The 26,013-nt window shown below is 41.2% G+C and overlaps 1 protein-coding gene across 6 annotated transcripts in view; it reads left to right on the top strand.

Moving 5' to 3' along the window:
* The window catches only part of ST3GAL6 (ST3 beta-galactoside alpha-2,3-sialyltransferase 6), a 322,642-nt gene that overhangs the window by 260,672 nt on the left and 35,957 nt on the right, over positions 1 to 26,013 (top strand). For all 6 annotated transcript variants that reach the window (XM_073616978.1, XM_073616973.1, XM_073616974.1 and 3 more), the window contains one exon: positions 17,477 to 17,614. In XM_073616978.1, coding sequence (XP_073473079.1) covers positions 17,477 to 17,614 — 138 coding nt within the window. The remainder of the gene's footprint in view (positions 1 to 17,476; positions 17,615 to 26,013) is intronic.

The following is a 26,013-nucleotide window of genomic DNA, read 5'->3' as shown; positions in this document are numbered from 1 at the left end:
ATCGCTGATCGCTGCCATTACTGGTAAAAAAAAAATAATAAAAATACCATAAAACTATCCCCTATTTTGTAGACGCTATAACTTTTGCGCAAACCACTCAATAAACGCTTATTGCGATTTTTTTTTTTTTTTTTTTACCAGAAATATGTAGAATACATAACGGCCTAAACTGAGAAAAAAATGTTTTTTTTATATATTTTTTGGGGATATTTATTATAGCAAAAAGTAAAAAATAATGCGTTTTTTTCAAAATTGTCGCTATTTTTTTGTTTATAGTGCAAAAAATAAAAACCGCAGAAGTGATCAAATACCACCAAAAGAAAGCTCTATTTGTGGGGAAAAAAGGACGTCAATTTTGTTTGGGAGCCACGTCACACGACCGGGCAATTGTCAGTTAAAGCGACGCAGTGCCGAATTGCAAAAAGTGCTCTGGTCTTTGGCCAGCCAAATGGTCCGGGGCTTAAGTGGTTAAGAACAGGATCTCTCTCTCTTCTTCTTTTTTTTTTTTTGGGTCAACAAACACTTTTAAGGATATTTTTTCAGATGGAAGCATTTATACACAGAAACCCACTTGTTAAGGGCTTAAGCGTATAATAGTGACAAGTACCTTTTGCAACTGCAAAATATTTCCCAGCTTCTTAATTCAAGGGAATACGAGAGCATGATCAAATAATAATTAGGAAATACTGTGGGAGCACTGGAAGAAAAATAATTAATAAAGCTGCTTTCACACTGAGGCGCTTTACAGGCGCTACAGCACTAAAAATGGCTCCTGCATAGCGCCTGTAAAGAGCCTCTCCTGTCCTTTCACACTGGAGCGGTGCGCTTGTAGGACGGTAAAAAAAAGTCCTGCAAGCCACATCTTTGCAGCTCCTAAAGCGCCCTTGCCCATTGAAAACAATGGGGCAGCGCCACTGCAGCAGCGTTTTGCGGGCGGTTTTAACCCTTTTACGGCCACTAGCAGTGGTCTAAACCGCCCTGCTAGCGGCCAAATAGCGCCACTAAAACGACGGCAAAGCGGCGCTAAAAATAGTGACTCTTTACTGCCAAGCCCGCCCACCCCAGTGTGAAAGTAGCCTTAAAGGATTTTTACATTTTAATTGTCTATAAAGTATATTAAGCACATTGCTAATGTGAACTTTAAGCTCCCTTTCACACTGAGGTGCTTCTAAACTGCCAGTAAAACACAGCGCTTTTGAAGAGCTTTCCATTCATTTCAATGGAGAGGGGCGTTTTTTGTGTGAAAGCATTCATTGATTTTAATGGAAATGGACTTTCGTGAGCCTTTCAGACGCTTTTTTTAGCGTGATAGCGCCTTAGTGTGAAAGGGGTCTAACCCCTTTATAGACAGAGGTCATTGAAGCCTAGATGCCTAGACTGCAGTTGGCAAATTTAGCAGTTTCAGTATAAATTCATTAACGTTTCATTAACGGACTTATTAGCTAATACTGTTCCATAGTTAACATTGTGATTCTAACCCCCTGCTTATTTCACTGTACATAGCCTCATCTGCAAAAAGGAGAGGTATGTTAGATACACTTCCAGCCTACTTGGATTGCAATGATTAGTCAGTCTGAGACCTGGGACAGACAGTGGCAACCTGCACTATTAATTTACAGGTGAAGCATAGATTAAAAGAGAAATAGGGTTTTTTTTTTTTTTTGCTTACATCTATTCTGTGTGAGCTGCTGATATCTATAAATCCTTCCAGCCATCTCAGAAGTGCCCCATTCTGTTAAAATCGAGCTAAATACCTGTGGGAGGGTCTACAGACTTTCATACAGTGTAATACCGACAATGGTCTGGCTCTGGAGTCTGGATTCACCCATTTTCCTGTCATCTTGCTTGATTGATGTCGGCTCTCACAGAGAGCGTAGCTGCTCCCCCCTCCCTTCTCCCTCCTCCCTTCCGCTTCCACTTCTCCCTGTGGCCACTAGGGGGTACGTTTTAAATTGCCGCTCTTTATTTGTTTATAGTGCAAAAAATAAAAACCGCAGAGGTGATCAATTGCCACCAAAAGAAAGCTCTATTTGTGGGGAAAAAAGGACGTCGATTTTGTTTGGGAGCCACGTCACACGACCGTGCATTTGTCAGTTAAAGCGACGCAGTGCCGAATCGCAAAAACCAAATGGTCCAGGGCTAAAGCGATTAAACTTTCAGAGCGAGAGTGCTTTTTTCTTTTTTTTTTTTTTTTCAAGCTTTTTTGCATGCTATGAAGACCTCTGTAAAGAGCTGTGGTTGTCTGTGCTAGTTTATTTTTAGCACAACGGTTGAAGCATGCTTTGTTCTGCAAATTAGACCTTGGTCACATTTTATCGACCCATATCATATATCACATGGTTAAAGTTTATCTGTGACAGGAAGCCACAAGCAACATCTAAAACCTTTGGCTATCGATGTGACATTTTGACATTTATCTGTAGAAATTATTTTACTTACAATGACCCAAGCTGAACTCAGCAAGTTAGTCAGTGCTCCATTGAAATCCAGATAGCAAATAGCTAATAGTAAAATTCAAAGTCCATAGGAGATATGAGATGGTAAAGGTAAATTAGCTGGATATACAATTCACAATTGTCCAACACCAGCAGTCCCCGGAAGCTCCTCTGTAAGGTCTGGGAATACCTCATGAACATGCAAAAGGAAAGAAAGGGCACCAGATCAGCGGGGGCCCCATTCGCCCCCTCGGGGAGACCCATTATTTCAGTATGGATAGCCTCACTAATGGCATCTCCCAGTATATTGATTTCTTCCTCCAACCCATAGTCCAGTCCTTTCCCTCATGCATGCGAGATTCCTCCCATCTGTTGAAGACTCTTTCCAATTACACATGGGAGGACTCCTATATCTGGCTTTTCCTTGATATCACTTAGCTCTACACATCAATCCCTCACACAGTTGGGACTTACTGCAGTTGGACATTTTTTAGCATAAGAATCTCACTTTCACTATAAACAGGCTCAGTTCATCCTGAATAGTACACAATTTTGTTTGGAGCAAAATTATTTAAAAATTCGGGGGTTACTATCTCCAGGTGCATGGCACTGCTATGGGCCCTTCTCACCATGGACTGGTGGGAGGAGTCATGCATCTGGAGAGGTAAACCCTTTACTGCACAGATAATATACTATGGCAGATATATTGATTACATGATCATCATATGGGATGGGCCCCTTTCCTCTATTGCTCCCTTAGTCCAATACTGCAATGATAGCCATTTGGGTATGCCTTTCACCCACATGTGCAGTCCCACGTCTTTGATCTTTCTATATTTTGAGTTATCTCACGTAGAGGGCCGTATTGTGTCCAGAACCCATTTTAAGTCCTCTCCGGGGGAACTCCTGTCTTCATTTTTCAAGTTGCCATCAACCAAAATGGAAACAGAGTATTCCAAAGGGCCAATTGTGCTGATTGAAAAAAATTGTACCCGATTGAAACTCATGCAATCCATACATACAAAGAAACCAAAACAAATACGTTCAGAAATTAAGTTATGTGTAATATACTGGAATGACATATATTTAACACACGAAGAAAGGGAGATGCAGGGGCGTGACCGGATGCGTATGTGAGAGGTGAGGTGTGACGTGCAGCAATATGGAGTGAGAGGAGACTGTGTGATCTCCCTCTACCCCCCTATAAGGCAAGCTTATGGCTGACGATGTTTGTGCTCGTCCCTATGCGGTATGGAATAGTTCAGCAGCGGGGGGAGGAGTGCTGATCACCCACTTCAGCGTCATCTTGGAGACGCACAGAGATACACGAAAGGCTCCGAGACTTTGAGCCATTCCAATCCTCTGAGCGGCGCCGACTGTAGCTAAGAGTGACGTCCCGCGCTGCACACCGCCTGTGAGTCGGCCCGCGTGTGGAGGACGTTGGCCGCTCGTTTGACTCTAGCAAAGGCACTGGATACTGGAAGGTCCCTAAAAGGACAGTGAGAGTGTGTGTTACTCCCAGCATATGGTGTGGAGACTAAACTACTGGGGAAGTGAGCGGACCAGTGGAACCCTCCCTGTGAAGGAGTAGATGTGCAAAGAGCTAGCAACCTTGTTACAGACCCCCTGGACATCCTGATTCCCTTAACTGATGAGAAGGATATGTGAGTAAAGGGGTGCTGTAATGTTTCAAGTTTGTTGTTTGCTGCCGAATGCTAACCCAGTAACCCAGTAGTCAAGTAAATCGTGTATGGATAAAGGTATACTGACAAGCGCTGACCCAGTATAAGTGTATAAGTATATATAAGAGACACTATGTGGACATGCACCACTGTTTGATGAATAAAGACGCACAAAGTCGCATACACTAGAGACTGTGTGTATAACTGCAGGACGTTAATCAAAAACCTTCAATTCGGGCATTTTGTGCAGATAAGTGAGCAGTGCAGTGATTGAGCGCACTTTAGCGATGAAAAGTCGTAAAATCGTAACTGTATCTTTTCCCTATATATTATACTGTTATACCGGCTTAGGGTGGGGAGGACCTGCTACTATCTAAGGAGGGAAGGAGGGAGAAGGAAGAAAAGGTAATAGAAATAGGATGCAGAACCTACGCTCCTCTAAGGATAAGAACCCCCAACAAATGGCAGCAGCCGAGCAGCTGCTAAACTGGAGCAATATGCACATAACCCCGTTCAGACTCCACCTAAGAAGGGGTCACAGTCGCAACCCAAGTCACAACAGGGGGGCTTATTGGACAGAAAAAGCCTGGGCCAGGGCCAGAGCCAAATAACAGCTACAGCGCCGCAGGCTCACTCAATAAAATCACAAAGCAATAAAAGCCTGGGGATGAATGAACAAAATGTAGATACAGATGTATCAGCTGAACCTGGCCTACCTACAGTGAAGGAGCCAACTTTAACAGATGTATTTTTGGCAGTGAGTGCATGTAAGGGTTCACTTAAGGATCTCTGTGAGCAAATGAAAGGGGTAAAAGAGGATCTGACCCTGGTCAGACAGGATTTGCAAAAAACAGCAGAGAGAACAGCCTTGGAAGGAAGAGTTAGCCAGTTAGAAGATGATATATCACCATTAATAAAAAAAAATGAAAAGTATGAAGGAACAGATATCCAAGCATGCGTCCAAAATGGAGGAGATGGAGAGCAGGAGCCGAAGGGATAATGTGAGGTTGGTGGGCCTTCCTGAAAAGCGTGAAGGCCCCAAACCTATAGAGTTCCTAGAGAAGTGGCTGGTTGATCTTTTTGGGAAAGAATCATTTTCAATAATGTGCTCGATTGTAAGAGCGCATAGAGTGCCCTTCAGGGCCCCCCTGCAGGTGGATTTCCTAGGCCTTTACTGATAAAGTTCCTTAATTATAAAGACAAAGTGTTACTCTTGCGGAAAACAAGGGAGGCAGGAAATATTTTTTTTCAAAGGTATTAAAATATCATTTTACTCTGACTTCTCGCCAGATCTTCAGAGACGTAGAGCAGAGTTTATACAGTCCAAGCGCATACTACAAAAATTTAAGTTGACTCATGCCCTTCTTTACCCAGCAAGACTTCGTGTAAATGCACTGGGGGGAACTCAGGAAACTCTAGATATTCTGTAAGGAGGGGGAGGGGTGTAACATGTATAGGATGTATTATTGTTGTGCTTTGTTTTTGTTTTGTTTTTTTTTTTGGGGGGGGTAACTACACACAGTTGCGATATGTAGTGTGAAGGATAGGAATGAATATGGGAGTAAAAATGTGGAACAGGTGGTGTGGGGAAAGGTCACTGATAAGCCCCCTGGGGGTTACCTAGTTAGGTGGTGGAGGGGGGAGGGAGGGAGGGTAGGAGGGGGGGGAGGGGGAGGGGGACATGGGAGGAGGGGGGAGGTATTAAAGAATCTGTTCAAGAATTAACACTGGGGAAGTATGGATTAAATGTAGTCCCTACACGATGGAATAATATAGAACACTGTATCTGTTGCTGGCAAGACAATTCACAAAGTAATAATTACAGGTTAATGGTATTTCAAATTCACATGAAATTATTTTTGAGTATATTTCCATGCAAGTTGGTCATGTTGGTGACATGGTTTAAAATCACTAATGGTATTAGAAAAGAGATTGGGATATGGGGATCACAGCCTAAAATAATGTCTATTAGAGGGAAGTTAAAGTATGAATTAAACTTCAATTTAGTTTTAAATAGATACTCCCCCCAGCTCTGTATATGCCTTTTGGACCCATAATGCAAGCTAAATTATTTAATATAGGTTCTTGGAATGTCAGGGGTTTGGGGACACCGGTTAAGAAGATGGCAGTATTCTCTATGTTGGAGAGATATGGAGTAGAGCTGGTCTGTCTGCAGTAAACCCACTTAACTAAACACACAGTTCAGCAATTTCAGACTAAGCAATACCAATATCAATACCATTTGGTTTACTCTGCCTATAGTAGGGGGGTAAGTGTTATGGTGAAAACCGGGGTGAATTTTTCCTGCAGACAGTCCAGTATAGATGAGATGGGCTGTTATATTTTCTGTACTGTGCAATCGATAATAGTATGTATATTGTGGCAAATGTCTATATTCCTCCATTTAAAATGGATGTCATGCTTAGACTAAATTAATTTTTGTTAGACAAACAAGGAGTGCCGATTATAATAGTAGGAGACTTTAATGAGATCCTTGATAGAAAGTTGGATAGGTTCCCTATACAGACTTTTTCAGTATCCATGGAGAAGAATCATTTGAGTCTATTCCTGGACGAAATGAGGTTATTGGATTTGTGGAGAGCGTGGAATCCAGGAGCTTTGCAATATTCTTGCTACTCAGCCTCGCATTCCACGCTCTCCAGGATAGATATGGCCTTGGGAAATGATAGAGCGTTACAGATTATGGAAAAAATTACATACTGGCCAAGAGGAATATCGGACCATTCCCCAATAGTGATCACATTGAACTTAGGAGGGAAAAAGACCCAGAAAGAGTGGAAAATAAATCCATATTGGCTTGAATTAATTAAAAAAACGGATGGGGTTCTTCCTAAGGTGAGAGAATTTGTAGAAATTAATGAAGGTACGGCGTCGATTTTATGGGACACCCTAAAGGCTTTCCTTATGGGTGTCCTAATACAACAAGTGGCCAAATATAACAAAGATGGTAGGGTTTGGGAGGAAAAAATTTGAAGGGAGGTGCTTGAAGCAGAAAATAACTATATAATAGACCCAACTCTCGGGAGGGAAACAACATGGTTAGAAAAACAACAAGAGTATAAGTTAACGGTTGAGAGTAGGTGACTCCTTCAGCGGCAATCCTCTTTTGTAGAGGGTGAAAGCGCAGGAAAAATGCTGGCGCAGCTGGTGAAAGCCAACTCCACTCCCTCTACTATTCTGAATATTAGGTCCACAGGTGGTGAAATAATATCAAATACTACAAAGATAGTGTATATATTTAGGTATTATTATAAAATTCTTTACACTGCCCAGAAAAAAGGTGTGGAGGGCGTGATGGAGGATTTCCTGGGGAACCTGAAGATTCTGGCCATTTCATAAGAGGAAAGGGATGAACTAGAAACCCCATTAACCCATGTAGAACTCCAACAGGCAGTAGTTAGTATGGCAAATCAAAAATCCCCTGGTCCAGATGGGCTTCCAATTGAGGTGTATAAACACTATGGTGATATATTAATTCCAGAGTTGCTAAAAACATTGGAGGGGGCGGCCAGGGAGGGACATTTGCCTGCTTCAATGTTAGAGGCAACTATCATAGTATTAAAGAAAGAAGGAAAGGATCCCCTAGATGTAGCTGCATATAGGCCAATCTCTCTCCTATGCTCTGACGCCAAAATCTTGGCCAAGGTCCTGGCAGCTAGGTTAAATAGCTTTATCCCTAAACTGATCCACTCAGATCAGACGTGATTTATAGCTAATAGATCTATAAGTACGAATATAAAAAGGGCTTTCTTAAACTTACAAACCCCAACAGAGAACGAGGGATCAAGAGCTGTATTGTCACTTGACGTGAACAAATCGTTTAATAGTGTGGAGTGGAGATATATCTGGCGGGTGTTGGGGTAGTCTGGTTTTGGTCCCTCTTTCACCGGTTGGATTAAAATGCTTTATGGCAGGCCTAGTGCAAGACTTAAAATTAACAGTGAACTCTCTAACAGGTTTGAATTAGAAAGGGGGACAAGACAGGGGTGTCCATTGTCGCCCTTGCTTTTTGCATTGGGAATGGAACCTCTGGCTATTTCTATAAGAATGAGTTTGGAGATATAGGCTTTCAGAGAAAGACTGGGGAAGAAAGAATCGCGCTGTACGCGGATGATATTCTGCTCTTCTTGGGAGATATGAGCCAGTGACAAGGGCAATGAGTATAGTGGAGGAATTTGGTAGCTTTACAGGGCTGGAGATAAATTGGGAGAAATCAGAGCTTTTACCAATAGACCCCATTAGTGACTCAGTAATGCCTGGGTTGCCGCAGCTGGCAGTAGTGGACACATTGAAATATCTAGGGAATGCCATGATGAATGACCCTAATCAATATCAATAAGTAAAATTCTTATCCCACTTTTGTCCAAATTTAAACAAAAAATCGGCATTTGGAAGCGGTTCCCTCTATCAGTGGCAGGAAGATGCAGCTTAAAAATGATATGGATGCCACAATTGTATATTTTGCACAATTCTCCAGTGTGAATATGCAAGAATTGGTTTAATAAAATCGAGAGCCTTTTCGGGGAGCTTATATGGAAAGGGGGACAAGCCAGGATCAAACTCCGTACACTTAAGCCCCCGGTGGAGGATGGTGGTTTCGCATTGCCTCACACGGGGGGCGATTATTTATCATCTCAACTGCAGCAGCTTTTGGGATGTGTTGTCCCGCATGGAGGTACCCCCAATGGAAAAATTGTATTAACAGGAGCTTTACCTAATACTATAATTAAGGCGCTAGAGCCAGAGTCTTTTCAACATAAGTACCCAACAATTATAATGTTAATTAAAATATGGAAAACAGTTCAAAAACAAATGAGATACAATGGGTTCACTATATACACCCCCATTTGGAACAACAGTAACTTGCAGGAAATCTTTAGGCTAGGAAAAGTCAGAGAGTGGGAAAAACAAGGCATCAAAAGGCTAAGACAACTCTATATGGGTAAAACTCTTAAAAAATTCCCGGAGCTGAAACGAGAATTCAATTTACCACAGAATACGTGGTTAAAGAGGAAGTAAGTAAGGGAAGTAAAAAGGGGTGGCATTAAGTGGTTGATATTAATTTTGTAATATTGGAAATAGGGGTAACAGGGAGGGTTAGGGTGCTCCTGCCTCTATGGTTTTTCCTTGTTGTTTTGTTGTTTTTTTTTTTTTTTCTATTTTTCTCTACTTCCGCTTAGTATTCCGGAATCCTGCTCTTGTATAGTTGTTAATTTTGGCTTGGTAATTAGGAAAATGATTAACTGGTGTTTAATATTTGTAATGTTAAAGTTTTTAAAAACTGAATAAAGAATAAAGTTAAAAAAAAAAAAGAAGGAGATGCAAAAAGGCATGGAAAGCCAAGACACCAGCTGAAATATATCAGTAATTAGAATCCTGACCCTTGTCAGTGCAAATTAACATCAGCTGGCTTAGTCTCAACTGATGGCCTAAAAAGGTGTCTCATTACCAAGGTGTCACACACAAAACATCTCATGATGGGTAAAAGCAAAGAGCTCTCTCAAGACATTTGCAACCTTATTGTTGCAAAACATACGGATGGCATTGGTTACAGAAGGATTTCTAAACTTCTGAATGTTCCAGTGAGCACTGTTCGGGCCATAATCCGGAATTGGAAAGAACATAATTTCAATATAAACCAGCCATGATCATGTGCTCTTCACAAGATTTCTGACCAAGGAGTGAAAAGAATCATCAGAGTTGTCCAAGAGCCAATGACCACTTGTGGAGATCTTCAGAAAGACCTGGAATTAGCAGGGTCAATTATTTCAAAGAAAACAATAAGTAATGCACTCAACTGCTATGGCCTTTATGCACACTTACCACCCAAGACTCCATTGCTGAAGAAAAAGCACGTTGTTTAAAGTTTGCTGCACAAAATTTAGACAAGCCTGGGAAAATATAGTCTGGACAGATGAGACCAAAATTGAACTCTTTGGATGCCATAATATATGTTTTGAGGTCAAATGGCACTGCAAATCTCCCCAAAAATACCCCCATACCAACAGTGAAGTTTGGAGATGGGAACAACATGGTGTGGGGCTGTTTTTCAGCATACGGTACTGGCAAACGTCATGTCATTAAAAAAAGAAAGACTGGAAAAATGTACCAAGACATACTTGATAAAAATCTGCTGCCATCTACCAGAATGATGAAGATGAAACAAGGGTGGACTTTCCAGCAAGACAATGTTTCCATAAACAAAGCCAAGGAAACTCTCAATTAGTTTCAAATAAAGCTGCTAGAATGGCCCAGCCAATCACCTGATCTTTTGTTTACATAGCTCAATAGCTCAAATTCAAATGTATTCACAGCAGTGAATGATTCACAGCATTGATTCACCCTTCACCCCCTTTCCCTGTCCCATACAGATAATAGACACAGACTTTTATTTTTAAAGAAAGTAAATGGCTTCTGTTGTGCTCCTTTTAGAAAGTCTGTCATTTTCTCTGAATCTTGTGTTATTTGTATACCATCTATCAGATACTCATTTGTAATGGTTTTATAAATGGTAAAAAAATACAAAACATCAGCTTGTGGTTGTAAACCCGAAAAATACAAAACATCAGCAAGTGGTTGTAAACCCGAAAAAAACATACCCTGTAAGACAAAGGCATAATGAGCTAGTATGCATCGCATGCTAGCTCACTATGAAATACTTACCTTAGATCGAAGCTGTTGTAGCACTGCTGACCAGCGGCATGTCTCCCAGAGTTATTTCCGGGTCCGCGGGCTCCTGCGCTGGGAGGCCAGAGCCGCGATGGCATCACTCCTGCGCATAGCGGGAGTCGCCGGTCGCGGCAAGGCTGCTGAAGAAACGGCACGAGTTTCTTCAGTGTGCATGTGCCTATGATGCCAGCGCAAGCATATATGGTAAATATCTCCTAAACCGTGCAGGTTTAGGAGATATTTACAGTACCTACATGTTTTATTATAGGTTTTTATTATAGGCTTACCTGTAGGTACAAGTGGTGTAATTAGGTTTACAACCACTTTAAAAGTTACACAGTGCTCCAGTTAAGTCTTACTGCAGTTCTCAAAGATTATGTATCTGTGGTCAAAATGTAAAAATGTAAAATCATATATGCATTTCCACATTGCATTTTAATTATGATCCCCACACATTTACTCCATTGAATTCTGTAACACGTATTCACTTCCTATGGGTAGACACTACTGTGTCACGCATTTCAGAGTCTGCCTTCTGCAACTACAGATGTGTTAAGAGGAAGACCTTCAGGAGGCGGAGTCAGTACAGGAACAGCAGAACTAGTGACCCCATTGAAAGATATCCCCTTTATTACTGTTCTGGGGACAACCAAAAATTTGGAAGTTTTTTACTTTTGATGATAACCGTAGGCAATGCAAATAAAGGGGGTGAATCTCCCTAACGGGGGGACCCAAACTGTAATAATCCCTCTCCGCTCTATCCAAAACGAAAAAAGTTTTGCCTTTTTAGTTTAGGGCCCCTTCCACGCGGGACAGGCTCCGTTGGGATCTGCCTACCCAGCAGGAAATCCTTCTGCTAATCCCTGCTGAGCAGGTGGATGGCTAGTCTGATGCAGATCGAACACAGACACAGCCCACTCTCCTCTGTGGGCTGTCAGATGTAACTGCAACTCCATAGAGGAGACTGGAGGGTCCAATTTGCTCCACCTGAAACCTGACAGGCAGATCCGATCGGTCTGCTTGTGTAATAGGGGCCTAACACCAAAAGGTATCTGGCGGGGAATAAAACTTCTGGTCTGCATCTGGATGACCTGTTTTGTCAGTCTTTGAGCAGGAATGCTGACTAGAGGAAGAATCAAAAATCGGGGCATTAAATCTGACCATGAAAGTATGGCAGAGCAATCTGTTGTCATGTAAAAAAAAAGTCTACCCCCTGGCCTGCAGTGCTAGAAACTATGTACTGTATGTTTTCAAGTAGACTTTATCATAAGAACTCCTATTACATAAACTACGAATATGCGTGTTCCCCATTAACATAAACCATTGTATTCAAGCAATTTGTAAATTTTATATTTTGTAAATTATGTTTTGTTCAAAAGTAGTAGAAAAAATAAACACAAAAAGTAAAGATGTCACAAGGAACATTTAGAAATGTTAATTGTAAGGACTTCTCCTTTTATTCCCACATACATCAAATCTATACCAGAATAGACTATTTCATGATTCCTCATTCACAACTTCATGCTGTTGAACAAACATCAATCGGCAACAGGACATGGTCAGATCATGCACCAATATTCCTGAGTTATCGCCTATCAGATACTCACTCACCCAGACATCGCTTCTGGCGACTTAACGAAAGCCTACTACAAATACCAGAAGTACTAGCAGATGTGACTAAAACTTTAAATCAGTATTTTCAAGAAAATGACCAAACAGATTGTGACCCAGGGATACTGTGGGAGGCACATAAGGTAGTTCTGAGAGGTACCCTTATTTCGCATGGAGCCCGCATTAAAAAGGAAAGGAATAAAATTCTTTCCCAACTCTTGCAGGAACTAGCCACTTTAGAAGCCAGACACAAACACGCCCCAACTCAAACGACAGAAACACAGTTATCGACCATTAGACTACAAATCACAGATATCCTACAATACAGAGCAAAGGCGGCCCTACAGAGTGGCCGAACAAAAAATTACGAATTTGGGGATAAATGTGGAAGACTTTTAGCTAACACGATCAGAAGCCATAACCAGTCGACATATATCCCCCACATTACCACATCAGGTGGTAAAAAAGCATCCCTACCTACACATATATCTGAGGAATTCCGGCAGTTCTACTCTAAATTGTACAGTCTATCACAGGGAACCCCCCCCAATGCAATGACTGAGGAATACATTCGTTCCTCCCAAATGCCAACCCTTACTCAAGAGCTTAGAGAAGAACTAGACTCGCCCATAACCATAACAGAAATCCAGAATGCCATAAAGACAATGAAACCGAGTAAAGCCCCAGGCCCAGACGGCTATACGTTACAATATTACAAAACCTTTTTGCCTATTCTGGGGTCCAGATTGGTTACATTATATAACAAGATTGGATCGGGGGCAACCTTCGCAAGGGAAACTTTAGGAGCTCACATTTCGTTAATTCATAAAGAAGGTAGAGATCCGACAGCATGCGGGAGCTACAGGCCCATATCTTTATTGAACCTAGACCTTAAGATCTTCACTAAAGTTCTTGCTGTCAGGTTGGCGCAGCACCTCCAGAATCTTATTCACCTGGACCAGGTCGGTTTTATACCCTCCAGGGAAGCTAGAGACAGTACTACGAAAGTGCTGAATCTGCTATATATATCTAGATCCAAGAAGACCCCTTGTGTCCTTATTAATACAGACGCAGAAAAGGCCTTCGACCGTGTCAGTTGGCCTTTTATGAACGCGGTACTCCGACACATAGGCCTAGGGGAGGTGATGCTCAACCGGATAGCGGGTATTTACTCTACCCCCACAGCACGAGTGAAAACGAACGGTATTCTTTCGGACCCCTTTGTAATTACAAATGGGACAAGGCAGGGATGCCCCCTGTCCCCTCTCCTATTTGCACTCTCTCTCGAGCCATTTCTTTCCAACATTAGGCTGAATCCCAACATACACGGAATACCAGTAGGGCCCCTGCAACATAAAGTTTCAGCGTACGCGGATGATTTACTTTTCTCGTTAACAGATCCAATAGTGTCTCTACCCAACCTACTAAAAGAATTTGAAACGTATGGGAAATTGTCAAATTTAAAAATTAATTTTTCGAAATCAGAAGCCATGGGTATATCTATACCAACCACCGATCTTACAAATTTACAATCAAGCTTTAGGTTCAAGTGGACTACTTCTGCCCTGACTTATCTGGGTACGAAAATACCACCGGATCCGGCACTGATATACGACAGTAACTTCCCTCCCCTATTAACGAGAGTCAGACTTCTATTGGAAGAATGGAATAGGGGTCTACACTCCTGGTTTGGGAGGTGCAATCTAATCAAAATGTGTATACTGCCCAAGTTTCTGTACCTGTTTCAAGCCCTGCCAATCAAAATACCACCTATATACTTCAGACGCGTCCAGACTCTTTTTACTCGCTTTGTTTGGGCTAATAAGAAACCACGCATCCCCAGAACACAATTATCCAGGCCTAAACACCACGGAGGGATAGCACTCCCGGACATCCGGAAATATTATTTCGCAACACATTTAAGTAGAGTGATAGACTGGATTAGGAACAAAAATCATAAATTATGGACACAAATTGAACAACAGCAAACAGACATACCACTAGAATCAGCTTTATGGTGCTACGAATCACTTCCACTAGAACTGAAATCCCACCCCTTTATAGGTAACACCATACGGCAATGTCTCCATTCCACTCTACAAACATCAGTATCGACCACAGAGTCCCCCATGACCCCGATATTGGGAAACCCAAAATTCCCCCCGGGAATGTCATCTGGACAGTTCCAGATACTGAGAGACTCTGGATACACCAGAGCTTCACGGTTTGTGACGCAAGACAGATGGCCAACCATGACAGAATTAATAGATCCAGACGGCCCGTTTAAACTTACATTTTGGAACGCAGCCAAAATCCACCATTTCCTTCAAACAATCCCAAACCCACAATCCTACACTAGACCACTGACGACATTTGAAGATATATGCTCAGACACGGAACCGATCAAACAGTTACTATCCCAGACGTACGCTCTATTGAACACTCCTTTACAAACGCCTGATCTACCATGTATTACAAAATGGGAAAAAGACCTTCAGTGTACTTTCACATCAGTCCAGAAACAAAATATAATAGTTCTCTCTCTTAAATCCTCCATATGCACTAAAATACAGGAGACAAATTTCAAGATCCTGACCAGGTGGTATTTAACACCTAGTCGCTTACACTATATGTTTACTGAATCATCAAAATACTGCTGGAGGTGCCAGAGAGAAGTGGGAACGATCTTACATGTGTTTTGGTCCTGCCCGCACTTGACAAATTTCTGGACTGCTGTCCGTTCCATTTCCCAGAAATTCACTGAATTTCAGATCCCGAATGACCCAGCATTTTTCTTACTGCATGTGTCCTCTATTCCGCTAAAAACCTATAAAAAATCCATACTAAGACATCTAACAAATGCAGCGAAGTCTTGCATACCTGTAATGTGGAAAAAACAAACCCCCCCTACAGTATCAATGTGGCTACGGAAAGTGGAAGACATAAATAATCTGGAAGACCTAATTCTGACATCACAAAATAGACAAACAACTTACCAAAAAACATGGGCACTATGGAATATGTTCAAATATTCAGAGGAAGGTAAGGTCCTATTTGGAAACTCGAACTAATTAATAGACCCAATATATGTAAAGGGTGACACACAAACTAGAATCCCCAAATGATCAAAATAACATCCTGACAACCGTCCCTTTTCCCTCCCCAGCTCCCTCCCCATCTTTCCTACTTCTCTTTTCCCAACTTTTCCTTCTAACTGTTTCTTCTATTTTATCTTTATTTTGTAATACTATATTTAAGTTGCAATCTCTTGATGGATATCCATCAATAGGCATATTGCATATTGGTAGAATGTGAAATAATTTAGTTGCTGACCAATCTCCCTACCCATAGTTATTAAACAAGTTAAATGATAACAGCAACGGGAGACACACATGCACCAATAAGAACACCATGAGACAAAGATTTTACTAGTATTATGTCTGTAAAATGTTGATGTATCACTCTGTCTTATCATCGGGAGGCTGCGACCTTCTCTCCCCCCCCCCTCCCCCCTCTTTATTGCTTGTATTCCCGGGCTTTGCCCAAAAACTTTTGAAAATAATAAACTATATATTTGAAAAAAAAAAAAGAAATGTTAATTGTGCCTAAACAGTACCCTAAAGATTTAGTTTTGTCTTGGTTCATTAAATAGGAGCTGAGACGATGACACTTCTATGACAGCCATGCACAGCCTTTTGGTCCTCATGCACGCGCAGTAGCAGGGGTTGACATAAAAGTAATATGGTGGCAACATTCGGGAAATGCACAGTAGTGCCAGTAGATACCATTCTCTCATCACCACTGTTCTGACATGCACTTCTCTCTTTACCATGGCACTGACACGCACACACACTCATTTTATATTCATCTCTTGTAATGCATGGGAACATGTTTTACTAATATATTTCAATTACTCTGTAGCGGAAATCTATTCTTCTTTTTTCTTTTGTTTTTTTTTTTTTTTTTTTTTTTTTAATCTTACCCTTTCCAACTTTGATAAATATCTCCCTAAATTATTTTAGTAATACATGAGCTACAGCTCATGTATTACTAATGGTCTTTTAGATAATCTACTGAGAACATATTGTGCTGTCCAATGCTGATAACCGTACAATACCTTCAGTTTTGTTCACACCACCAACACAGTAGAGGTTCCAGAAACCATTTACTTTGCCAGAGATGTGTAAGGCCACCACAGAGCTGAGTTATAAACGCATCAGAGTCTCTAAGCCCCCACACATCCAGACCCAGGACAGTTCTATTCTAGGTGTAAGGAGATGACAGAAGGATGACTGTAGGGGACACGCTTTCTCTCACCACATGTTTACAAATGTGTTAAGTTTAACCCTTTTGAATGACCCTCATTCAAATCGCTTACCTAGTAAAATGAGGTCAGCACACCAAGCAAATGCATGTAGGACTCTCTCACAACACTCTCTTTCCTGGGAAAAGACTTTGTTAAAAATAATATATTATGTCAGAACCTCTTGTCTGCACTGAAAAATGAACTAAAATGACACATTTGGTGAGAATGAATACCATATTTTTTTATGAGGTGCATCTGGTTTTGAGATGCAGAACTTGTCTGGGTATACCACAAGCAGAAGAATTTCTCATCGTTGTCATATTTAAGATGTCATTTATTTCTTCCTGTAATGTATTTTGGATTTATCATATTGTGTGACTGCATGCCGATTTCTGTAAAATATTGAAATGAGGCAGACACAGTTGATCAGAGGTTCAAAACATTGCTGTAGGTGACAGGAAACTTCCACAACCTAGCATCTTGTTTTAGTTATCGTGCTGAAGAAAGGGGACCTATCTAGTGTACAATTCACCTAATTGGTATGTGTGTGTTTTTTGAAAATTATTCCACAATGGTTGCAACTTATCACTGCACCATTGTGGAACACACCATTCACACCTAGTTTACAGCATATATTTTTCACCAGAATCATGGTACACTTTATGTCCTTTATGCTCCCAAAACTATTTGTACTATTTCTATATGTACTGTTTTTGTATTTTTGATGTCATACTCTAATTGTGTTCTCACAGAGCACGTATGGGTTTTGGAGGAAGCCTGCAATGAACTTGATCTATAAACCGCATCAGTTGAGAGTCCTCAACCCTTTCATCCTTCGCCAGGTTTCACAGAATCTACTGAATTTTCCCAGCAACTTTCCAAAGACAGAAGTAAGTTAATTTGTTTTGTGGCTGGTTCCTCTATAGATCTTAATGGGTAGCACAGTGTTGTCTGATGTATAATGTCTGGTTTTATTATGTCTTGATAAAAATGTAGAGATGCGGTAATTTTTTTTAAAATCTTTATGGTCCTTTTACATTTGTTGCAAATGTAAATAAATTTAAAAAATTGGAGTAAAAAAAAACAAATTTTTTTCAGCGTTTCATCTTTTTCGGAGACTCTAGTTCTGGTGTTAACATCCCTTGTATTCCTTAGCATTGAAGCTTCCTGACCTATACAAGCAGCTCTAGACATCAGGGGATGGTCTGATCTAGACTGGTAGTCTTGCTGTTGCAGAATGCATGTCATAAAAGTACATTCCCTGTGACCAAGTTTAAAGTGGTTGTAAACAAACAAAAAAAAATGCTCCTGTCCCTTTTAACGATATATATCATTGTGCTTTTGTATTGTCATTTATCAATTTTTCCATGTTGTATACCTGGTTGATCCTGCCTGTTCCTGTGTTCCCCCGTGTAAACTGACCACATTTATCATGGCTGCTGATCCATGATAGTGTGATCAGTTTACATCCCTCCATCATCCTGCTCTCTTCTCAGCGTCTCTTCATCTCCCCCTCCCTCCCTCTCTATCATTTCCGTTGTCTGAAACCAATCTCCTTCCCTGCCCCTCACTTCCTGGTTCGATTGAGTATTCAGCTGCAGCTGCTCCTTCCTTTTAGTAAAGTGGTTGAAAAGTTACATCTATTATATAATTTTATCCTCTCTGTTTTAGGAACATATTAAATACAGTGCGTATGTGTGTTTTTTGTTAATTATAATGCTAAATACTTTCTTTGCCCCACACTGCTGTGTGGTCAGGTATCCTCCTTCTACTAGCTTGCATACATCAGAAGGGACTTTCAGCCCCTCCCACTGTACTCCCTTAGATCGCGAAGGAGAGCAGAGGAAGGACAAGTGACCACACAGCAGAGCTGAGCAAAGGAGGTATTTAGCATTATAATTAAAAAAAAAAAAAAAAAAACACACACACCCTGTTCTTAATATGTTTCTAAAACAGAAAGGATAAGAGTATACAATTGATGTGTCTTTACAAACACTTTAGGTGTGTGTGAACAGACTAGGGAGCGAAGGCAGGTACCTCTCGGTTTCAGCTTACCCCATCAGCAACAGTTGGACAAGGCTTTTATGGATCAGATGGTTTCCAGTGCTGGTAGCTTTGAAGCCTGGTAAATAAATCCAGAAACTCTCCTGCCATTGTATTACCCAGTATACAGCACCATATTAAAGTGACACTAACCTCGCATTTAAAAATAAATAAATGCAATATGTTTAAATAGAAGTAGAATGTACCTTCTATCTCTATCTTCATCCCTTTAATTTCTCAATTGCAAGTTTTTTTTCTCTTATTCTCAAACATTCTGTTTTATGGTGGCTACATTCATCCTCCATTCCCCTCTTGTGTATGTGAATGTAGCCACCCTATTCTGCCTACCTAACAGGACGAAAAAAGAAGCCTGAAAATAACAGTAAGATTTAAACAAAAAACAGAGCCATAGTACACTTTAAAGTTTGAAATGATTGATGAAAAAAAAAATTGAGTTTAGTGTCACTTTAAATATAATGTCTATATGATATAATGACATTGTTCACTGTGCTTGGTATTATACCAAATTAAATCTTGTGGTCAACGTAAATAAAGAACCGGGGAGTTACCTTCTCAAAATGGCCTGCATCTTTGTCCCCAGTTGGTCTTCATTTTGCCAGAAGCTGGATAAAGAAGATGGGGAGCTTGAGGTCACTTTAGGGGGCAGGAGTGCCAAGTCAAGTAAAGCTGATATCTGGCCATAGACCTTCTCCAGTAAACTTTACCCCCACCCCCATCTACTGTAGCTAATCCTCTAGTAGATTAAATCAAATTTTCCCAAATTCTTACTTGAATTTGTGGTCAAGTGAGATGATGGGTCCAGTCTTCTCTTCTGGACTGAAAAGTTTGGAGGGTCCTGCTTTGGGTGCCTACATCACTGCCTGTTGATGTGGACGATTTCCACTGGCTGCTCATCGGTGGGGGGGGCTAACAGGTACTGAAAATTGCAGGGGGAGGTCAGATTGGGTGAAGGGGGTAATTAATGCTGGGGGTGAAGAAGGGGGGTGAAGGGGATAGGAGAGGAGAGTGGGGGGCAGTTTCAGATGGAAGGGTGTGGCGGGGGTGGAGTGGCAGGGGGCAGGAAAGCGGCGGCATGGGGTGGGAGGCGATCACATTAAGGGTTTGACTCTTATCAGAGGGTTGTAACCTGCTGATTAGAGTTATAGATTTGTTCAGCAGAGTCTGCTGAATAATTCTGATATAAGCTTATGGTCATTGAAGTGACCATAAGCTTATAGGAGAGGGAGAAAGGAGGTCCATGCGCCGTACTGACTTGGCCACCTGCGGGCACTTCTGTAGGTCCGTACAGTGTATGGACTTGGCAGTGAAAGGGTTAAATGTATGCATTCAAAACAATATTTTATTCGTACTATTTAGCAATCCTATAATTTTAGTAAAGAATATACTCAAGTTAATTTTAGTGCACACACCTACAATAAAATCTCCCAATTATTGTAAAATATAAAAGATAAGACTGTGGAATATGTCAAGCCTCTAAAGTGCATGTTTCAATTAAACACAAACTGATACCCAAAAGCATCAATAGGTACTGCTTAAAAAAACCTGTACAGCTTGAAATTAGAATTAACTGTAAATAATGTCCCTAGAGTTATTCCTTTTATTTCAGCATGCGTGGGAGTACCTAATATGTCCTATGCTGGTGTTGTATACATGTGCACATTCTTGTGTTTGATTTGCGTGTGTTTAAAAAAAAAAAAAATGTTTGTAATTCTACTTCCTTTTGACTTCCTTTCTGCTTTCCTGTGCAGGCAGATCATAGTTGGTGGGAGAGGCCAGCCGGGTGCTATACGTAGCTTCTTTAAAACATTTCTACTCCCTGCCTCAGTACCCCTTCAGAATAATGCTTTAATAATTGTATGTCAGTCTAGAGGAATGGCGCAACTAGGGATGCTGCATTTTTTTTAAACAGTTGGTTTTATTGAAGAAAGAAAAAGGAAAAATGCACAAAATGCACATCGCAGATATAACTGCACAGTGTATGCAAAGCATCATTACAGAGATCATGTAGGTTAGTTGGTGTCTTGAAAAACATTATAAGTGAATAGTCAACTGATTGATTATAAGGTTAGAACCAAACAAGTATTGTTGAATATCTAAGAGTGAGTTACTGGATTGTGGTTTCACCTTCGCTACCTGTCAAAGAACACAGCGAAGAAGAGTGGGTTGAATAAACTATGGATTGACCTCAAGTCATTGTTCAGCCAAAAGGAATAAGGGATAGCAAGTAGCGTGGAAAGGGGGATAAGAAAGAAATTACAGACTTCTATAAGGGTGTCCAAGTGTTCTCTTTTGTTAGAAATGTATGGATTTGGCCTCATAGTGGTCCTTGCAGTAGCGAAACGCAATCCAAGGCTGCCAGGTCTTCTGGAAGGTTTGTATTTTGCCATTGTCTTGTGCTAGGGTGTCCTCCATTTCGCACACGTCTCTGACTTTATTTAACCAATCTGAGATGGAGGGCACCTGAGTGGATCTCCAGTGCAGTGGTATCAGTATTTTAGCCGCATTTAGGAGGTGTTTAGGCAGTGAGTTTTTGTACTTTTTGAGAGTAAAGTGATTGATATGTAACAGGCAACAAGCTGCATTTAGGTTTAAAGTGGTCTCAGTGATTTTTTTGGAATTAGTTTTTTGACATTGTTCCAGTAAGGAATAATTAGGGGGCATTGACACCAGATGTGGAGCAATGTGCCTCTATTTGTCTGGCATCTCCAGCATAATGCTGATTTTTGGGGATCCCATTTATGGAGCTTGTCAGGTTTGTTATACCAATGTGTTAGCTTGTAGCCCGCTTCCTGCATTTTCAAGCTTATAGTACTTTTATGTGCTAGGATGCAGGCATACCTCCATTGTTTGTCAGTCCTTCGCCCGAACATGGCAGTGCCAGTCAATTAATCTAGATAAATGTGTGGCGTAATAATAATGTTTAAAGTTTGGTAGCCCTATTCCCCCCGTCTCTTTGGAGTTGGTCAGTCTATCCAGTTTTATTCTGGGTTTTTGTTGGTTCCAGAGGAACTTCAGTAGGGTTGAATTGAGTGTTCTAAAGAAATGTGATGGAATTTTAATGGGTAGGGTTCTCATTAAGTAAAGAATTTTGGATAAAATTACCGTTTTGATTATTGCCGCCTGCCCGAACCACGAGAAGTATTTTGTTTGCCAATTTGTGATGTCTGCCGTACAACTATTTAATAGGCATGGGAAGTTATGTTCGTAGATGGACTGAATTTGTGGTGTCAACCAAGTGCCCAGATATTTAATGGATCTGGTGTCCCATCTAAAGTTTGAGTTGGATTTGGTCAGTGCTAGTAAGTTGTCTGAAAGGGAGATGTTTAATGCTTCGGATTTTGTGTAATTTATTAATTTAATAATTAAATTCGATAAATAGCCATAATGGGAGAATTCTCTCAGTAAGTTAGGGATGCTAATTGTTGGATTTGTTAAGAAGAACAGGAGGTCATCTGCATACGCTGCCAGCTTGAACTCCCTGTCCCGCACCGTGAACCCTCTAATCGCTTCATTCAGTTTTATCGTCCTGATAAAAGGTTCTAATGTTAAGATGAAAAGCAGTGGCGACAGGGGGCATCCCTGCCGAGTGCCATTTTTTTATTTGAACTTTTTCAGATAGGGAGCCATTAATTTTCAATCTTGTCGTGGGATTGTGGTATAGAGCAGAAATCCACGACAGCATGCGGGAGCCCAGGCCTACATGCCTGCAAACCACCATCATGAAGTCCCACGCCACCCTATCGAAGGCCTTCTCCGCATCCGTAGAGAGGAGAAGGCCCTCGATATCCGCGTCGCGTGGATGAGAAGCAGGGCCTTGGTGACATTGTCTTTTGCCTCCCTCCCCGGTACGAAGCCTACCTGTTCCAGACCGATGAGATCAGGGAGGAGGGGGCCTAAGCGGAGTGCCAGGATTTTTGCGAAGAGTTTGGCATCCAAATTTAATAGAGAAATAGGACGGTAACTGGCACAGTCCATGGGGTCCTTGCCAGTTTTAGGAATCACCACAATATGTGCGGAGAGGAAATTTGGTGTCATCTCTCTAGGTGTGGACATGGAGTTCAGCGCAGCAGCGAATGGTTCAGTAATGACGTTTGAAAAGGTTTTGTAATAGATGGCGGAAAAGCCATCAGGGCCTGGACTTTTCCCTGATTTCAGTAGCTTGATAACTTCTTTGATTTCTAATTGAGTTATTGGTGCTTCTAGTGTGGAAGCATCTAGGTCTTGTAGTCTCGGTAGTCCGCTTTTACTCCGGTAGTCTTGGATGATTCGTGGCCTCTCGCCTTCCAGGCCCTGTGGCCTGTGTTGTGATGGAAGATTGTACAACTTACTGTAGAATTCATGAAATTGTGCAGCTATTGCTTCTGTAGTTACCTCTATTTCTCCGTTCTGTTTTTTTATGCCTGCAATATTGTTTGAGTTTGTGTTCCTTCAACGCCTTGGCCAAGGGCCTGCCTGGCTTGTTACCCGACTCATAATACAGTTTCTTCTTAAAGAAGAGCATGCATTTGGTTTTAGAGGACAAGAATGTGTTGGAGGTCTTTCCTAGCGTCAAGCAACTTTTCGGATGCGAGTTACGAAAGCGATTGCTTGTGCTGGGCTTCTAAAGTGTTTATTTGTTTTACAAGTTTATGAATGTTATCCTCCCTTTCTTTTTTGCGTTTAGATGCGCATTTAGATGTGCATTTATGGGCTTCCCATACCATGAGCGGGTCAGCCTCTGGTGTGGAGTTATGTCTAAAAAAGTCCGTCGGGGCTGTGGTGATCGAAGGAAGTATTGTTGGGTCTGTTAGCAGAGACGCATTAAGTCTCCACGTTGGTTGTCTTGGGGGGGGGGGGGTCATTATGTCAATCTTTAGGGAAATTGGGGAGTGGTCCGAGATCGACTGAATCCCGATATGGGTTGCTCCTACTAAGGTTAGGTCCTTTTGTGTGATGAATAAGTAGTCTAGTCGGGCGTGTCTGGAGTGGGGGATGGAATAATGTGTAAAATCATGACCCTCAGGGTTAAGAAAGCACCATGTGTCAGTTGCAGGGATTGTAACATGGATTTTATTTTTTTAAGAATTCTGTAAGTGACACATGATTTACCATTTGGAGGTGTCTGTCAAAGGGTTTAGTGGGACGTTGAAATCACCCCCAAGTATTAAGCAGCCCGTGGAGAACCCCTGGAGTTCTTCAGTAATTTGCTGGCAGAACATGACATGTGCTTTATTTGGGAAATATACGTTCGCAAGAGTCACTGGTATGTCTCCGTATGTTACCTTTAAGAATATGAATCTACCGTTTGGGTCCGTCTTTTGTTCTGATAACTTGAACGGTGCGTCTTTGCTTACTAATATTGAGACCCCCTTTGACCTAGAGTCTCTATTAGTGGCATGAAAGGCCCTCGTGAAGTACTGGTTTGTAAGTTTGGGTATATGATTTGTTTTAAAATGCGTTTCTTGAAGAAATACGAAATGGGATAAAATAAAATGTGGCGCTAAAAAGTGGTGTTCATTATTACGCAGGACAAACCAGAATAATTGTCTGGGTGTCAAGTATGCGTAATAAAAATTTTATGAGAACTAAGTAGGAAAAAAAACAACACGATTGAAGTGTGTGAAAGGACACGGGTGTGTCTGTGAATCTAAACCGACTAGAATAATATACAAAAAATCCCCAATCTGTAAGGACATATACACATATGTGCAACAAACATTACTAAGTGCAAAAAAGTTAGTTATAAACTGAATAGGAAATAAACCTTTAAAAATTCATAATGTGTTCAAAACAATATAATGTGCATATTAGCAGATACACTGCAACCAAAGCAAATATATATAAAAGTCACAAAATGTTCGTGAAATAAACAAATATGATCATCTGAGGATTTGGCTTATGGAGCCTACAACAGAGAATACAGACTGGCATACGGAGCCTTCAGCAGAGTGTATCAGACATCGACAACTGGAACAAACTCAGAGGTGATGTCCTAGTTGAGTGGCCACCCTATCAGTTTTGGCTGTGGAATTTGATCGGTTCCCTCTGGATTACCATCTAGGCTTTCTGCCTACAAGCCCGTTTGACTCTCAGCCGTACGGCTAGTGAGTCCATCTGCTCCGGTAAGAGTGTTTAATTTGCTTACACACGCCTCGGGCACTCAACTAGTACATCACCTCTGAGTTTGTTCCAGTTGTCGATGTCTGATACACTCTGCTGAAGGCTCCGTATGCCAGTCTGTATTCTCTGTTGTAGGCTCCATAAGCCAAATCCTCAGATGATCATATTTGTTTATTTCACGAACATTTTGTGACTTTTATATATATTTGCTTTGGTTGCAGTGTATCTGCCAATATGCACATTATATTGTTTTGAACACATTATGAATTTTTAAAGGTTTATTTCCTATTCAGTCTATATCTAACTTTTTTTGCACTTAGTAATGTTTGCTGCACATATGTGTATATGTCCTTACAGATTGGGGATTTTTTGTATATTATTCTAGTCGGTTTAGATTCACAGACACACCCGTGTCCTTTCACACACTTCAATCGTGTTGTTTTTTTTCGTACTTAGTTCTCATTAAATTTTTATTACGCATACTTGACACCCAGACGATTATTCTGGTTTGTCCTGCGTAATAATGAACACCACTTTTTAGCGCCACATTTTGTTATTTTATTTGATTTACAATTGGTCTGATTGTTATTTTGGCTGCTCCCGATACTTTAGTTGGCGCAGTATCTTTTCCTATACCCAAATACGAAATGGGGCCTACCTTTTTTGAGCTCCCGTAATAATGTGGAGTGGCGTTCTGGGATGTTCAGCCCTCTGATATTGTGCGATATTACTGAAGGGTTGTCTCCTAGTGAACAGTAGGCCATCTGGGCGGCACAGGAGGAGACGATCCAGGGATCCCACTGCAATAAGCAAAACTGACAGAGGCAGATTAACACTTGTGCTAAAACTAGATTGAGGCAAGTAATGTTTATTCCTGTGTACAGGAGATGGACACAGAAAAAGTGTATAAGAGACAAGAAGACAAGTAGGAAGTAAGGATAGGTTCAAGTATATATAGAGAAAGTGTTCATTTATCAGGGATCCGTCCCCTCGGCGGGATAACCCACCCAGGAGAGGGCACCTGGTTTTTGTCTTAGTGTCCCTTGTGTCCGTAAGCAGGAGCACTAGGTCACTCTGCGGGGTAGAAGGGAGGCACTAAGGACGCGGCGGCAGCCCACCTGTTCGT

The sequence above is a fragment of the Aquarana catesbeiana genome, linkage group LG02, assembly GCF_042186555.1.
Source record: "Aquarana catesbeiana isolate 2022-GZ linkage group LG02, ASM4218655v1, whole genome shotgun sequence".
NCBI classification, from domain to species: Eukaryota; Metazoa; Chordata; class Amphibia; order Anura; family Ranidae; genus Aquarana; species Aquarana catesbeiana.
The sequence above is the reverse complement of the archived record's forward strand: the minus strand, read 5'-3'. Positions and strand labels throughout refer to the sequence as shown.